This window comes from Benincasa hispida, chromosome 11 (assembly GCF_027475165.1).
Source record: "Benincasa hispida cultivar pf3 chromosome 11, pf3_genome.v1.1, whole genome shotgun sequence".
NCBI lineage: Eukaryota > Viridiplantae > Streptophyta > Magnoliopsida > Cucurbitales > Cucurbitaceae > Benincasa > Benincasa hispida.
In genome coordinates this window covers 24010566-24029441 of record NC_143488.1, presented here as the reverse complement: position 1 = coordinate 24029441, position 18876 = coordinate 24010566, and the positions used below count along the sequence as shown (strand labels likewise).

The following is an 18876-nucleotide window of genomic DNA, read 5'->3' as shown; positions in this document are numbered from 1 at the left end:
AGATGGCCATTGCACACATTGTTGATCTTTGACGCTCCAACACCCCAACGTTGTGCACTTTAGCTTCGACGCCGCCGAACTCTACCTCCGAGTATGCTGTGCGCTTTAGCTCCAACGGCCAAACTCCTTTGAATATGCTTTTTACTGGTTGAGCTCCAACGCCCCAACACTGCCGCATGCCACCGCATACTATCGCCGCACGCATTGGTTGGTTCTCATTGTCTTTACTTTTTTCTAACAAGTGTGTCTAGTTGTGTTTGTGTTTTTATTCTGAAAGGGGTTTTTGTGTTAAAAAGCAAAATCATGAAACAAGAACATGAACAACTTTTCTTTTTAACCCTTTTTCCAAATCGATGGAGAAACAATTAATAGACTATGTATAACATTGTAATCTGGCTAATCTGGCTAATTCTGATAAGGGGTTTGATAAGTGATGATCATTGCAATTTGGTTAAGTGTCCTATAGTTTAGGGGTTATGGTTAAAGGACGCCCGGTTCTTTAAGGCCTAAATCATATTATTATTATTATTATTATTTGATAACATGAAACCTTATAAATTAAGTTGAAATTTGTACCGTTTATTTAGTTCTTAAAAGGATGATGTATAAATCCATTTATAATAAGTTTTTAGTTGTTTTGTTTTTTTTTTCCTTTCTTTTAAGATGGATTTATGTATTTATTTCATACTAGAATTAAGATATTAATTTGTTTATGAATGAAATTGTTCTTTCATCTTTGGTTTATATGGATGGATATAATGAAGGATGGATTATTTGTGTATTTTGGTTTTGGTTTTGTATATGAGATTCATTTGTTAATATTAAAGTTTAATATTTCCTTTTAGTGGATATAATATGCTTTAAGTTTTAAAATGGAATTGCTAAGGATGTTTAAAATAAATTAACTAAATTTCACACTTTTTATTTGCTAGTGTTAAATCGTCGATTGACTTAAAAGCTTAAGTTGATAGATAAAGGTAAATTTAATATCATATCAACTAAAAAAAACTCTAATAAAGATTTATTTTGTCTGATTGATTAAAAATATTGTGAGAAAAAATGAAAACTTTGAGGAAAAAAAATTAGAAAATGGAATTCAAAGGTTTGGTTTATTTATTTAGCTTCATTTATTTAAATTTTATCAATAAAGGTTCATAATTATCAATATTTGACCCTTTTTCCTTACTAATGTTATCATCACATGCTTGATGCATACTGGCCCTTCTGTAATGTAAGAAGAAACACTTGAAATCTTGTTCTCATCATAAAGGCCAAAACTTAGAGATAATGGAATTTCTCCTTCATATAGCCAAAACTTAGACATGCTTTATTCATTTGGTTCAACGATGAATAAGGATTGGATTAAGCTTAGAGATAGATTCTCAAGAGAATACATTGATGGAGTTGCACAATTCATGGAAGTGTCAAAGTATCGTGTAAATGGAGAGGGGAAAATGAGATGCCCGTGTAAAGTCAAAATTCAATGTCTCAGATATTAGATGAGTAGAACAACATTTATTTGTTAATGGAATATCTCCTTCATATAGTTAATGAATTTATCGTGGAGAACCGGTAAATTTAGCTCAATTTCAAAGAGTCACGACTCCTTTAGCTCCTTCAACGGATGATGGATTAAGGGAAGTACCTACTGCACACAATGATGATAACGAGTTGTTCGATCTTTTAAATGATTTGCAAGGACCGATGAGAGAAGGGGCATATGAGGAAAATGAAGAAAACTTTGGAGATGAAATGCCTGAGAACATCGAACAAAGGGATACTTCAAACATTTTTTAGGAGTTTATGGATGAAGCAAGTAACACGTTGTACCCTAGTTGTACAAAATTTTTCTCATTGAACTTCTTGGTGAGATTGATGCATATTAAGGTTCTCAATAATTGGAGTAATAAATCCTTTGATACTTCTTAGTGAGATTGATGCATATTAAGTAATAAATTATGGGAATTAAAGACTCACGACTCTCATATTCTATTCCAACGACTTATTCCTATTGGTGTTCGAGCATACTTACGAAATGATGTATATACACCTATTGTGGAATTATGTAAGTTTATTTGTGATTTATTTGTGAAAGTGTGTTACACACTTGGACCAATTGCAATAAGATATTGTACTCATATTATGTAAGTTTTAAAAAAAAATTCGTCAGCTTTTTTTTATGTAATGGTTCATCTTGCTGTTTACTTGTCTTACAAAGCAAAGGTCGTCGATCCAGTTACGTATAGTTGGATGTACCCTATTGAGAGAAACTTGCAAACCTTGAAACAATACATAAGAAACAAAGCTCGTCCCGAGGGTTCAATAGCACAAGGATCATGAAAGAATCTTTGACTTTTTGTTCCATGTATCTATTTGGAATAGAAACTAGATTCAATAGGGAGCCACGTAATGATGATTCAATTTCCAACGGCCTAAGTTGTGGAGATTTTTATGTTTAGGCAAAATGTACGGCCATTAAGGGGGTCAATTGTAAAGATGTTAACTGAAAATGAGAAACGAATGACACATTGGTATATATTGAACAATAACTCTGAGATAACGCCTTAACATAGGTATGTTTCAGATCCTATCTGTTTAGTTAATATCTTTAGTTTTCAAATTCGATATTATATCTAATGTCAAATTTGTAAATAGGGAACATTTGATACTGATTCATACTCGATCAGACACAACATCAGAATTATCTCAGAGGCATCAATCACAATTCCCTACTTGGTTCAAAGATCGTGTAAGTATACTTATTCAATTGGATATTTGAATATCAATAATGAGTTAAAAGTTGAGTTTCAATAATCCATTAAAAATTAATAGGTTTACTCACAACATCAAAGGGAAGAAACATATGATGATCTTTACTCAATATCCCTTGGTCCTTCTAATCAAGTTCGCTCTTACAATGGTTGCATTGTCAATAGAGTTCGTTTTCACTATAATGATCATGACAATAAAAGATCAACTCAAAATAGTAGCATCAAGTGCTTAGAGAAATAGAAGAAGTTGAAACTAATTACTATTGTATACTTGTTGATGTATTGGACTTAGAATATAGCAATGGAAGACATGTGATCCTTTTCAAATGTAAGTGGTTTGACATAGACCTTAAGAAAAATAAAGTATGATAGGATTTAAGGTTCACATCAAATACATCTCATTATTGGTATACAGATGAGCCCTTCATCTTTGCAACTCAAACCAAACAAGTTTTTTACATCAATGACAATAAACTTGGCAATAATTGGAAAGTTGTGCAAATTGTCCAAAATAAATATGGGACGTTCTAGAAGCAGATGGAGGTGAAAATGATAAATTAAAGTTGTTGGAAGTAGTTGGAAGGATTGAGGTCGATGAATCTATCCATGGAATCTATCTAGGATGTCATATTATGTCGAGATAATGTTGATCCTACTACTATAGAACCTCTAGTTAATCCACAACAATTGAATCAGAGTGTACCATATTCAGAGGATGATGGTTCTATAAATGATGAACCCGAAGATGTAGAAGCGTCCACCGATAAGAGTTCTAGTTTAAATCAATATCTAGATTTTGATGATCAAGATAGTGAATAATTATATAACAACACTAATGTAATTCATAATTTCAGGTGTTATTCATATTTTGTGTGGTTGTAGAATTATGGTAGGGCAATATCAAGATCGTCTAGCAGATGAACTAATTAGGATATCTAACACTTTGACTACATGTAATACATAATTTCAGGTGTTATATACGTTCAAAGTATGTTTGATGTTATTCATGTTTTGTGTGGTTGTAGAATTATGGTAGGGAAACATCAAGATTGTCTAGCAGATGAATTAGTTAAGAAAGCTAACACTTTGGCCATGAATAATTCATAATTTCAAGTGTTATATATGTTTAAAGTATGTTTGATGTTATTCAAGTTTTGTGTGGTTGTAGAATTATGGTAGGGAAACATCAAGATCGTCTCGCAGATGAACTAATTAGGGAAGCTAACACTTTGACTACGAGCCCCTCGATAGAGGCAAGCACGACCATCGCATCGGGTGATAGTAGTATGTCTTAGGTGAACATCTAAATATTATTGTAAACTCTAATTGAAGTAGTGCATTTGATCTTGTTATAGGATCTAATTCTAGAATAAAACGGAAGCGTAGGCGATGGCACAACCAAAACACTAATTTGGATGTATATATACATTGACATGGGTCAATTCCAATTAACATTTCTAAGGATGTTGGAAAACTAGTAAGTGTCTTTGCTACAAAGTTTAGCAACACCATTGGGACCGCGACCCCAGACACAATTTCATTGCAATGTTCTAAGTAGAAGGATGTACCTAGTGATGTCATTGCCACTATAAAGGCTCGTTTACAAGTAGGTTTTATGCTTGTATTGTATTAATCATATATGTGTACTTACCATAACTTTTATTGAAAATGTAGACACATTTTATTGTGGATCAATCCTCAAGCGTCGTCAATAAGTACATAAATTGATAAATACAGAACTAATTTAGAGAATATAGATCAAAACTACCTAAGTACTATTGTAGCTTTGAGAATCCTATAATTCCTTGTGAAAGCGCACCAGACAGGTTAACAAATAAAGAAGATTGGAAGATTCTTTGTGATCGATGGGAGACTCCTGAATGACAAGTAAATTTTATGTGGTTGTTGTACTTCTTGTTTACATAAATAGTTTGTACTAATAAATTATAATTTGTGTAGGAAAAAATGGAGAAGAACAAAAAGGGTAGAGAATGGCTCAATTTCAATCATTATTATGGGTTGAAATCCTTTCTTCAAGTGCAAAATGAATTGGTATGATATTATGAAAATTCATTATTGTTTTATTCATTTCCCATTGAATCTAAAGAATAAATTTGTTTATTGAATTACAGACGATCGAGAAGGGTGAAAAAGTAGGCCAAGTGAAATTGTTTTACAAAAGTCACTTCTTAGAAAAGGATGGGTGGATAAGCGAAGTCGCCAAAGAAGCATATGTGATTTATATTTTATTGTACATGCGTAATCATATATTAACCTTTATAGATAATATTTAACCTAAAAAACCATTATAAATATAGTTGGCAATGCAAAAGGAGATTAGAAGATCATCACAAGATGGACGTGAACCAACAATGGAGGAAATTATTTGTGAACGGGTTTTGGGAAAATGATTAGGCCACACTAAAGGTCTTGGATGGAACCCAAAACCCAATTTAGCTACAAGTGATACATCTTCCTCAAAATTGAGAAAGATATTGGGAATAAGTATGAAAAGCTTGAGGCGAAGGTGACAAGCTTAAAGGAGGAAAATGCCATATTGAAGTCAATAATTTCGAGTTTTCAATATCAATTGATTGAAATCACAAGATAGTTAGTTGTGCAACAAAAGTAAGAAGATGGACCTTTGAACAACTAGGTACGTTATAACAACTTTCAGTTCTTGGTTAGTGGATTTAGGAACTTAATTTGGTTGTTGTATGACTAACCTGCAGTTATGGTAGTCATTTCAAATATGAGCGTTTTAGTGGATTTAGGAACTTCATTTGTTTGTTTTGTGGCTATCCTGTCGTTATGGTAGACACTTTAAACTATCTAACAGCCTAATTGTGCACTTAAAGGAACTTTGTTCTTGGTTTATTTGTAGGGATTCAAAAGTTGAGTTATATGCTTTTAGGACTATCGAATGACAGGTTTGTTGGGATTGATGTCCTAATTCTCCCGGAGTCTTGTTATTTTGTAAAGATACATATTGTTTAATGAATAAAATAATTGTTATTTAATTCTGACATTTACTCATATCCAATAAACAAAGCTCCTTGGTTATCTTATGTGAACTTAAGCATGTATATGTGATATACAACTGGATCATGCCTTAAGTGATAACCTAAATAGGTCTGTAGTATAAGGATTAAGGTGGGATACCTGATCCTTGTGACACTATGGATACGACCCGCTTTGTAAAGGTTTGCAAGTATTGTGAACTACTACAGATGATAGATCCTGACCATTCATGTGGAGACGTGCGAGCGGGGGTGTCCTATACAAAGAGTTTGTATAAGACCTGAACCACGAGATGACTAGACTCTGTATATAACGCCATTGATACTAGAGACTTGCATCTCACCTAAACGACCCATAGGTGACACGACCTCAATCCTGAGTGTTTTGGGAACTCTTGCCTTTGAGGGCGGTCCTTTGATTAGTATGGGTGAGAGTGGCCAGATTGCTAACTCAACATGCCTACCTTTTTGTGGCCTTGTCTGATATGGGAGCTGGGAACTCAATCCACAAGATGAAATTCACTCATTTTCCGAAGTAGGGATAAGTAGAGAGATTGCTCCCTTAAGAGCTGATTCCGGGGCTTGAACATAGTGGCCACAGCTTCTCTTTGGAAGAGAAGACTCAGTCATAGTAGGACTATGACTTATGTTCATTAGAGGGATCAGTGGTACTTAAGGAGACAAATATAACTACAGGGGCATAACGATTATTGGCTCAACTGTACTTACGAGCGATCTGTGAAGGGTTGTCACATTGCTGATTGGTTAAGATGGACACACAATATATCTGTGGGAAGGAGAGTTCAACTGTCAGTCTTTAGTGAAGTGTCTGGCAATTAACAGATGGTGGATCCCGTGACTAAAGAGTTTAGTCAGTTATTCACGTACTGTTGGAGCTTTGAGCTACAGGTCCATAAGGTCCCCTTGGTAACTTGGAACAAAATAGACATGGATTTTGGGCTTCAATATCGGTTTTAAGCCGACATTAAAGCCCATAATTCTTGTAGTGGTTGATCTTAAAGTAATCAGTGTCTACTCCAATCGTTGTAGTTAAAATCAAATTGATTTTGGGAGTTTTAATAATTGAGCCTTAGAGATACTCATATAAAATGATTAATAATTCTAATTGGCTAAGATTTTTGTATCTAACGGTTTAAAATAAAAGATACGTTAAATTTGTAAAAACGAAAGATTTAGATTAAAACTAGTTGAAGCATATATTTTAATGGTGCATGAAGAATGGAAGAGTCGGGCCTTTGTCTTTAATGCTGTTGGGGTGAGCAGTATCCACCCCTACTTTCTTTCTAACCACTATCGGACAACATGCATATATTAGAGCTTGAAGTAAACGTTGAGATATGAATAAAAAAAAAAAAACAAAAACAAAAACAAAACAAAACAAAGAACCATACAAAATAATAAAAGCATCGTTCTTGTCACCTTTTCGTCTTTTGCTATACCTTAAATGAATCTTTTGACATTTCTCCAAAAACAAAAAAACAAATAACAAGAAACAAATAAAGAATCTCTTGACACATAAAATGTAAAAATTAATGACTTGTGCAAATGTGGCCCAAATTTTGATTCACATCATATAAAATATTAGGAGTGTTCGTGGGTTGAGTTGTAACACCTTTTAGACTCAATTGTATATTTCTTCAACCCAAATAATTCTTATTAAAAAATAAACTCAACCTAACTCAACCACAAAACATCTTGATTGTGTTGGTTTGGATTACTAAAATCATTTATTTAATTTTTTGTTCTAAAAAACAAGTAAAATGCTAATATGTAAAAAATTTATTTTGTTATTTTTATATATTGAATTAAGATTATCAACTCAATTTCAATTTATCTTATGAAATTTTATTTTCAAAGTGTTAAAGAATTATTTTTCGAGAGTTCTCGAAGAATAAATTATCCAAAAATATCATGAAATTAAATAAAACTAAAATAAACATATGTAACATATAATTATATCATAAATTAAAAAAACATACACTTTAAAATTAATAATAAATTTGGGTTGGTTTTGGTTATTTTAGATGAACATTAACCAACCAAACTCATAAAATTTTCATATACTTGAACCCAACTTAACCCAAACGTACGAGTTGGATTGGATCGATTGATTTTTTCGGATCATTGAGGTTTTTTTTTTTTTTTTTTTTTTTTTTTTTTTTTTTTTTTTTTTTTTTTTTAACTTCTCTATAGAATATGGAAAAAACAAATCATATTTTAGCTCATCAAGTTTGAAAAAGTAATTAAGTAATTTTTTATTTTACGAAATTTGGAGATACGAAGGTGAAGGTTGGGAAGAAGAATAAATGTCATGAATATAATTTAAGCAAAATTATTTTCGTAGTTCCCAAATTTTCACAAACTTATTTGAAAAGTTCATATCTTGTAATTTTTGTCGAATGTCCTTTGAAAAACTTAAGAGATCTCACAATGTTAATAAAATAGATGAGTAATTAGCATGCTTAGATAGCAATTGAGCTATGTTCGCTTTGACAAGTTACTTTTCTCATTATCAATTATTTTTTAGATGGAACATCATGTTGTTTAATAAGATTTTCAAATAATTTCTTTTACTGTTTTAATGTATTGACATAATATTTATGGTTAAAATACAATTTTAGACCATATATATACACTGAGATTTGTTCAATTTTATGACCCATCAGTCGGATGTAGGCTATATTGATTAAAAGTATATTTGGTAACAAATTTTGAGAAATTTCTCAGAACCTCTTTAGAAAGAGCATGACTTTCACCACAAATCCCTTGTATTTAATATCTTATTTAATTCAATAGCATTCATTTCTTCTTACCTTTTCTTAAATATTTTACTGGAAATAATATGTTGGCTATAATTTCTTATAATTACTAATTTTCTTTTATCTCTTATCAAATAATTTAGAGAAAAATATATAAACATAATTACATTTTGAAATTACATGAAATCCAAATATTTATTTTTTAAAAAACTTGAAACTAAATATTTTGTTTGCAATAATTTAGTATTAATTTTTATAAAAAAATAGTTCTGACTCAAAAATTTTAATATCATATTTGGAAATAACATTATAGAAATTTGAACATAGAATCTCCTTACTCTTATACCATCTTAAATCGGATATAGGCAAATTTACTATCATATTATTTAAGAATAGTGATTATTTTATTAGACATCAAATACTTAACTGGATCTGAATAAGTATTATTTTCTTGTTTGAAAAGTATTAAATCAACATAAATCAAATTGGCAGTTTTAAACCTGTTTTATGTTCTAAAAAAGTTGACCTATTTTTTATATTTTAAAAAGAAACATGAAAATCAAATCCGTAATTTTCTCTAATATTTTATTTCATTCTATAACCTTGGGAGAAAACGTGTGACTAGAGGTACATCGATTAAATTAAAACCAAGCGCAAACATAGGACTGAAATTATAATTTAACGAAATAAAAAATGGTAGTTTTATAACCACCACCCCTAAAAAGTTTGAGATTGAAGAATCAGAAAAACCACTCTAAAATAGATATTCGATTCGATTCTGAACAATCATTCGTGACACACTGTTAGTGAATCATATAAATTTGTATATATTTTCTATTTAACAATAAATTTAATTATATATAACAGTCTAGCACTCGTGGCATCAAAATTCTAATTCTGTGAAAGATTGTGAGATCCTCATTTTTGTAATATAAGATTTTTAACAAATAGCGAATTGATCATCTCAATATCTCTGTCATATGCTCAAAACATTGGTGGTCTCAATGGAAGGAAGGAAAGGAGAAAAGAAGAACAGAGAATATTTTTCCAAACTCCAGTTTGACAGAGAGGAAAATTTGAATGTCCATTGATAAGTAACCCAAAGATATCTACAAAAAGAAAAAGGTGAATTGAAGTTTTATTAGCAAACTTCAAACCCAAAAGCATCACAAACATTGATAAGAAGGGAAGAAACAACCTATATATATATATCATTTCTCTAGATTATTTTTCTTTTCTCTTCTTTTTTCTTTTTTTTTTTTTTTTGGGTAAGAACATCACATCTTCCATAGCATCTAATCTGTAACCCCCATGGCTAATTTCGTTCACCAATTTCTCAACACCACCATTTCAAAAAGTTGATGAAAACGCATTAACGAGATCTAGAATCTGATAGTACTGGGTCCCAAACAGCTCAAATCCATGACTTTCCTCATCTTCTCCTCTCGAGATTTGTTGATCTGGTTAGCAATGGCGGAAGAAGACGAAGCAGAGAGCTTCTTAGCTTGGTAATAAGATCTGAACTTGGTCTTCCCATGTTGTTGCAGAGATTTAATGACGTTATTCCACCGGCAAACGCCTTGGTCTTTCAGTGCCTCGACGGCGCCAATGCTCGCCGCCACGAACCAGGCTCTGCAAGCTGCACTCTTTGACATGGTGCTCTGTTTTCTGGGTTGGAGAAAATTGAATTGATGGAAGGAAGAAGAAGAAGAAGAAGAAGAAGAAGAAGAAGAAGAAGAAGGGATTGTTAATGGTTTTTCTTTGGAAGGTTGTTGGAATTTTGGTGAAATGTGAGTATATATAGAGAGAATGGGAGAAGGGGAGAGAGAAGAGAAAAAAAACCAGAGGCAGAGGAAGAGGATTTTGGAAGCCATGGTTTTGAGGAGAAAACAAGGTGCTTTGGTGGGGGATTCCTGGATTTTGTGAAAAAGGCGACCGCGTTTACGCTGCTTTCTTTTCATTTAATTATTTATTAATATCAATCTTACCTGTGATTTCAAGGACTAATTATTTGCTTTTAACTTAAATTACAAAACGGAAAAAAATACTTGCTTGGGTCCACTAAAAATTGCCATGTGGCAATTCATTTTCTTAACCAAATTAATTATTATTATTATTTTTATAAAGAAATAAGGAATATGAGTATTAAGTGCAGTATTACTCCTTACAAAATTACAAAATGGAGTGAGTTGGGTTGAGTTGTCCAACTATAATTTATTTGTTCTTTATTAATTTAAAATAAGTAAATTTATCTACAACTCAACTTATAACTTATAACTGATAATTAAAATCTTACAAAAATTCAAATATTAAATACCAAATATCTATGATAGCCATAATAAATTTTAAATAAAGACAAATATTGAAACAATTTAATAGAGAAATTCATGGGATGGTATGGGGTAAATGGTTTTTCCTCTCCCCATTTTAATCATCCCACCAAATTTCTCATTTAATTTTATAAAGATCACAACAGATAATCTGGAGGTTTTTTTTTTTTTTGGAAAAATTATATCACATTTTGTTTTTTTAAATCAATTAAATTAAATAAATTTTGGTTGAAATTTTGTAATTAAAATAGTTAGTTTTCACTCTAAATTTTCATTTAAATGATTAATTTCACATGGCGAAATTGAGTTTAAAGAGAAATAATTAAGTGTTAATGGAATATAATAATTATCTATTAAATTATTCATTTGGAATTAATGTTCTTGAGATTTTTCTATTTCTATTTGTAAGAATTTTCCTTTAAAATGTTTCATTTACGATGGATCATTAAATAATAAAACATAAACTTAAATATAATAAATATATAATAATAGTAATATTATTATGATAATAATAAATTAAAAACGAGGCAACGGGTGGAAGACCTTTAACTTATGAGAAAATTTCCCCTACTCCTTCTACTGTTGCCCACCTAAATAGAGAGAGAAGAAAATCAACATTTCTACCAACATAGTTTAAAAGTATTGAAAATTCTTGGAATTAATTCATTATTTTAACTTTTAAGTTATTAAATTAAAATATAATGTCACTTTAAAATGCTGATTATTATGTATTTCTATTATAATATGGTTTTATAATCATTTATGTGATGATATATTTTTTTATTTAAGAATTCAAATTGAAAGGAAGTACTTTTAAGACTTTGTAAAGAAGAAAAAGAAAACAAATTAGAAAACCACATTACTTGAAATTAGATGTTGCAAATATATATATATATATATATATATATATATATATATTGTTTTTGTTATTCCCTTAGAATAAAGTATTTGACCCATATGTTGAATAAAACTTTATTAAACCGTATATGGTATAATAAATCCACAAGTTTAATGGAACATTGGAACCCATCAGTTTGAGTTTCTTCCGAAAACTCGATGGATTTAACTTGCGAACCACTTTGACGAATTTATTATTTCTTTATACTAAAGAATTTTGAGTTTTCTCTTTTTTGGTATAATTTCACGTGCCCCACGTTCAATAATTTAAATTTAAATGTACTATGTTTGTTCATTTATTCAAATATCCATACGACGTTGGAGAATTGGCTTTAGATTATTTGGCGCTTTATTCCTAGTAAAGTTTAACGTCTTCATACGTTTGGCTCTAGAACTCATCCATCTCATTTAGTTGTACCAATTGATTTTTACTCACCTTCTGGAGGTCAAAGTTTAGCTTCTTGATGAACACAGTAAATTCGATGCTTTGGCTCAATAAACAAATGACATGTCTTCTCAAACATCAATTTGTACAGAGATGTACCAACTGACGCCTTGAAAGTTGCTTGATAAGTCCAAAGTACGTCATCAAGCTTGCAAAAACTTGACAAGCGCACATGCACGCATCAAGTAAACAAGATTCCAATAGAGCTAGGTATCGTCCTCCGAGTTTGGGATATAATTCTTCCTAGCTATCGTTGATTATATTATGTTCTGATTTTGTATAGGCTATTCGACAATGATTCAAGTCTCAATTTTAAAACCAAACCAATTCGTTGACAAATTTAAGTGATAAACACCCTATATTAATTTAATTATGAAACTACCTAACCAAGCATTAAATAGAAGGATTATACTGACAGTTACTACATTAGCCAAAGAATATGAATTCAAGATGTCCTCTCACTACTACAAAAACAGTGTTTCTTGGCGTTTTTTAAATGTCAAGAATGATTTTTCTTGATGTTTTTAAAAACGTCAAGGAAGCCAGTGTCAAGAATGTCGATTTTTGTCAAGAAAAGTGACACTTGACATTTAAAAAAGGTCAAGAAATACAGACACTTGACATGTTTGAAATGTCAAGAATATGAGCATTCTTGACAAGGAAAAAACGTCAAGAAATTTTGTTAACTTGACATTTAAAAAAGGTCAAGAAACACAAACACTTGACATGTTTGAATTGTCAAGAATATGGGTGTTCTTGACAAGGAAAAACGTCAACAAATTTTGTTAACTTGACAATGAAAAAATGTCAAGATATATCCTACTTGATATGTTAGAAATGTCAAGAACATGGGAGTTCTTGACCCGTTAAACATGTCAAGAATATCTATAATTTTGACTAGGAAAAAACGTCAAGAAATTTGTTTGTAATTTTTTAGAAAAATCTATGTTGACATTTTTACCTGTAATTGCTCCTATATTTTGATCCAAGAACCACATTTGGTATATATGACATACATTCATCAATCAAATAAACAATATACACGCATTGACAAACTTATATATCAACCAAAAACCACCAATATCTCTTTATAAAAATTTAACTTCTTTAACATTGTCAATAGTACAATCTAAGGAACATAATTCTAACAGTCAACCTATATGGAAACTTCCAAAACAATATAAGGAACATAATTCTAACAGTCAACCCAATATGAACAGTTTCAAAAAATACATTTCCAAAACTTCTATCAAAACCATCCATCTACCCACATAACAACTATCACATGTACCAATCCAAAACATGAAGTAAATCCAAAAATTGATCAGCCAGAACAAACACATCCAAAATGATCAACCACAATCACATGCAGCAACCCAAAAATTCAAGCAACTCTATCCGCACCTCGTCTAACTCGATTTGTGAGTACAGGTTCCTTGTATCAATCTATAAACATAAAAGCCAAATATTATAGTAGATTTTATTTTTCCCTATGCTATTGAAACGTCAAAATAACGATAACATACCAAATCTGAGATGACAATGCTTCTTTTGGTCACAATATCCCTCATATACCTCATGACGTAGTATCCATATTGGGTGCTCCCAACTTGTAGAGGATACTATAGAGAAAAAATCAGTAAATAAGAATGAAGTAATCCTTACGCACTAGATGTCTACTTAATATGATGAATAAGTAGTCAATATTAATTTATACTTACCTTTATTGTTCTCCATAAGGTTTGCTTCCGACTTTTTTTAATATTCTTTTGAAATTGAAACATCACAATTGCTTTATTTGTCAAGAAATAACCACAAATTCTAAAATAAAGTACACTTTAAAACAAACACTACAAATGAAAAATGTTAACTTACGTGTCAGTTATATATCTTATATCTACCCGTGATGTTGTCCTCAATGATTCGAGGTAGTACACAATATCATCGTATGCATTTATAGCAAGTAGTGTCCAATGACCACTAGTTAATAAAATATAATTAGTATTTTTATTGCTAATGGAAATTGATAAAAACATTTTTTAACTCACCCAGGATTAAAATGCGCAAGAACTATTTGGTTTTCTTTTGAGACCATCAGTCTACACAGGTTTCGAGTTTTAACTTCCTGAGAGTTATGTCCAGAGGAAATGAGAGATGGATCTACAAAAGTGTATAGTAAACTTTCCTTTGAATCAATAAAGGATGAGAGCAAGTATCTACAAAGATTTATAACATAAATATAGAGGACTAAAATTGGAAAGAAACGTCAGAACTAAAGTCTACAAAAGTAATAACATTACTTACGCCATGTAAGTCACTGAAGTCATTGTCTTGACTTCATCCATGTTACAAAAGTTAATTATGTCCTCTCGCAGGACACAATTCTTTCAATTGATGTCAAAAAGTCCAATTGGAACTTGTAAAGAAATACTAGACTCTTTAGCCATCACCTTCTCGACATATCTAAGAATAGATTTGAAAGATACCGGAAGAACTGATGTTGAGACACTAACTTCTTTTTTCTTCGTCATTTTCATTGAAGATTTCTTCTAATGCAGCAAAATCATAGCAACAAAAGTATATATATATATATAAATAGAAATTTGATGAACTTAATTGATTTTATTAGTGTCACTTACCTTAAATATTTTCAAATCTTTTGCATTGCAATTTACATTCACCTTTATCTTGTCTCTTCGTTTCTCTGGGGACTTAATCTCCTCCACCTTAATCTTCTCTTTCTGTTTCTTTTCATATGCAGCCTTCATCTTGTCTTTTTGTTTATCTTGAGATTCGATCTCATCTACTAAAAATTTTCTGGAGCAACTTTCATGTCTAGAAAATATTGTAAAAGATGACATTTGAAGACGAGCTTCTAATTCTCTAATACGTTGATGAAGTGCTTCATTCTCACTTACAATTTCCTTGTTTTCATCCTTTCCATGTTTTGATTTTTGTTCCACTATATGAAAGTAAGCCATTAGAGTAACAAAATTGCCAACCTCGTGCATACACCTATGCCTTTCTTGAGTATCCAAAGCTTGTGTTAAGACATCATTGGGAGATTGATGTTTGTGGTACATTGGATTTGTATTATTCTTTAAGATCTCATCCTAAAAATAAATGAAATTTAATATAATTAAGCTATATGTCATATACTTCATGTAAATTTAAGACTTGTCTTACTATTCGATTAACGACTTCTTGAACATCTTCATTTTTGTATTCTCCTTTCTTATTAACTCGAGCCTTCTTCCACAGGTTAGCTTGATCGAAATCACTTTCATTTGAAGATACTTTCTTCTACATTCAAATGAAGAAAAAACTAGAATTGTGATAAATTTAGGAATCGTGAGAACATATACTAAATTTTTACTATCTCCTCAATAAGGTTAGCATAACCTTTCCTTGAAATTCGATGATTGTACTTATTCTTAGATCCGTTCTTGTTGCAATCGTCTTTTTTCCTATACAAACATAATGATTATCAGTAGAGTCTATTTTCCTATACAAACATATACAATAATGATGACGTTCTTGTTGCAATTCCTATACAAACATATACAATAATGATTATTGTCATATTCCTATGCAAGCATCTTTTTTTCTATACAAATATTTATAAAATTAAAATGAAAAAATTATTCTTACCTGAAACTTTACACACAATCTTGATCTTACAAACTCTTCCCATTGACTTTGATCAATAAATGAATACTTTTATGGTGGATTTATTAGAAGTTGAGATTCATCTTTAAATGACATAATGTATTTTATTGTTAACCAATTCTTAAACTGACGAAAAGTTATGCCTATAGTTTTCATAATGTTCTTCCTAGATCTTGTATCAATTACAAAGGCGGCCTAAACATTGAAAAGTTGGTGAAAACATTACATATACATCTACACTATTATCAAGATAAAAAGTTGAATATATATACCTCAACGGTATTCTATATCTTATCTTTCAACTCAGTAGGCACACGTTTCCAAGATGTATATATAATAGGTACATGATAATGCGTAGAGGATCTAATGAAAGACATTAACTTAGCTCCATTTTCACCAATAGGTACGCCATCTTCATTGTATTCCACAAACTTTTTTTCTCCCGCACTCCTAATACGTGTTACATCAAACATAATAGTGTTGGGGTTGATGCCCTAAAGTCTCGCATCCTGTAGTTTGTAAACAGTTTTTACGAACACTTGTGTTGTATAATATATGATATTTACTTCACATCTTGTTGTTGCTCAGTTGCATGTTTTATTTGCTTTACCACAAAACCAATAACCATAAAATCCCTGGTTATCTGTATGTAACTTAAGCATGTATGTGGTGACATATAAGTGGATCATGTCTTTAGTGATAACCAAACTGGTCTGTAGTATATATATAGGAGGGAAACCTTATTCTGGTAACGCTACGGATGCGGCCCGCTTTGTGGAATGGTCACAAGTGTTGTGACTTGTCACAGATAGTCTGATCCTGATCATTCGTGTTGGGGACATACGAGCGGGGGCGTCCTATACAAAGAGTTTGTATAAGACCTGACCACGAAGTGTTAACGTCTCGTTATATAACACCGTTCATGACAAAGACTTCACTTCACTAGATGACCATAGATAACATGATCTCAATCCTGAGTGAGTTGGGAACTCCTGCCTGTAAAACCCATGGCCCATTTTCCTCCAATAGCATAGAATAAAGAAGAATTAAATCCTAGGAGAGAAAATTAAGTGTGGGTCGGAGTTTTCCAGCAAGGACGCGGAGGAGCCAAACTGTTTGGACAGCAGTGAAAGGCTAATTTCAAACCACTAGTTCTCTCAAAAAACTCGTGCGAATCAGACGATTCTTAGACCAAAAGTTTCTAAATTAAGTCTAGTTTCTGTTTGCGGGCTGCTTCAGCAAAGTTCTAACTCCAAGGCTGTCAAAATTAAGGAAAACCACGAGGTGCTCACCAGGGAAAAGACAGCTGGGCCAAGAAGAATAAAATTAGTCCTTAGAGCTTTAGCCAAGAAATTTAGGGGCGAAACTTTAAGGTATTGTAGTTAAGACATTTTCACACATTTTTGAAGAAGGAATTGTCTTGAGATAAGGTCTAGAATTGGTAGTAATCTAAGCTTCAAAACTGATTAGGATCCAACGGTAGAATCAGGGAAACCGGGTGAACTACGTGAAAAATTCTCCACAACTTCACTGTCAGTGGTTAATTCTTCCCTTGTTATTTTAAGTATATTGTAAATTAATATGTTGTAGGTTATGTATGGTGATTGGGATGGTCAGAGGGTCTAAGGACCTAGAACCTAAGCCTAGAGTAAATCCTACAGGATGGTCAGGGGACCGAGGAGTCTAGTGCCTGAGCCTGTGGGATAGAGAACCCTTGAAGTGGGATGGTCAAAGAGCCGATAGGCCTAGTTTCTGAGCCCATGATAGGAGGAGCTATGTGCACATAGGCTGGTACTATTGTTGTGATATTGTATGTTAAACATCTACCGTGTGTGTAGGTGGATTTCTGAAAGCTTCATACTTTGCTGGAGGTTCACTTAGAAACCTCATGTTTGTTGTGGAAGATTTATATTTGTGTTACCACTCACTGAGTTTTGTAAAAGCTCATGGTTTGTTTCTATGTTTACCTTGCAGGTAGCTGACGAGTTCAGGTTGCGGTATTGGTTAAGGTCTGCCACAAGTTGAAAAATAACTGTAAATAAGAATGGTTACTGGGATAGGGTTTCCATGTGTATTTTATAATTTGAACTTGTAAACTAGTTTCTATTAAAAAGCATGTAATGTTTTTCCGTTGTAAATATACTAAAAGAAACTAGTAGTTGAGCTAAAGTAGTAACAGATTATATCACGCCTCACCACTGTAAATAAGGGGTTAACTAGAAAAGAATATAGTAATGCTATAATAAGTCTAAATATGTGATTTATTATAGGAATCATGGCACGTGACAGACCACGCAAGCAACCAGTAAGTACTTCAGATGCTACCTCAAAAACAACGGAAAGAGACCAAGGCGAATCAAGCCATCCACAGTCGGAGGATGGAACTGATGAGCAAATGATGAGAAGATTTGCTCGGTGCCTAGCCGAAAACCTAGGAGAGGTTACAGTAGACCCCAAAAAGTGGTTTAGTATTGAAAGGTTGAAGGCCTTAGGAGCCTCAACTTTTGAAGGAACCATGAACCCAGCTGATGCTGAAGCTTGGTTCGTGATGGTAGAGAAATGCTTCAGGGTAATGTGGTGCCCTGAAGATAGAAAAGTAGCCCTAGCCACTTTCCTACTCCAAAAAAGGGCGGAGGATTGGTGGCGAGTGTTTAAAGATAGAAGAAGAGGAATGGAAGAAGTAACCTGGGAGGAATTTGGAAAAGCCTTCCATGAGAAATTCTATCCTCAAACATTTCGCGATGCAAAGCGAAATGAATTTCTGAAACTCGTACAAGGCTCACTAACAGTAGCCGAGTATGAACAGAAATACACTGAGCTTAGAAAATATGCCTCCTGTATAATTATGGATGAGACGGAGAGGAGTAGAAGATTCAAGGAAGGGCTACGGGGTGAAATCCGGACACACGTAACTGCCAGCATGGATAGGCAGGATTTTCCAAAATTGGTGGAAATGGCATTACG

At 32.2% G+C, this 18876-nt stretch overlaps 2 protein-coding genes across 2 annotated transcripts; both read right to left on the bottom strand.

Moving 5' to 3' along the window:
* Positions 1-9613: 9613 nt before the first annotated feature.
* LOC120069557 (uncharacterized) lies at positions 9614-10508 on the bottom strand. Its single transcript, XM_039021345.2, has one exon. It carries the CDS (start codon positions 10443-10445, stop codon positions 9954-9956), a length of 492 nt encoding a protein of 163 aa, XP_038877273.1. The 5' UTR covers positions 10446-10508; the 3' UTR covers positions 9614-9953.
* Positions 10509-13605: 3097 nt separating this feature from the next.
* On the bottom strand, positions 13606-14588 carry LOC150032513 (uncharacterized). Its single transcript, XM_090307544.1, is given in 6 exon segments — positions 13606-13689; positions 13770-13865; positions 13965-14035; positions 14093-14223; positions 14292-14459; positions 14548-14588. Coding segments are annotated over 6 exon segments (591 nt in total).
* Positions 14589-18876: the final 4288 nt, after the last annotated feature.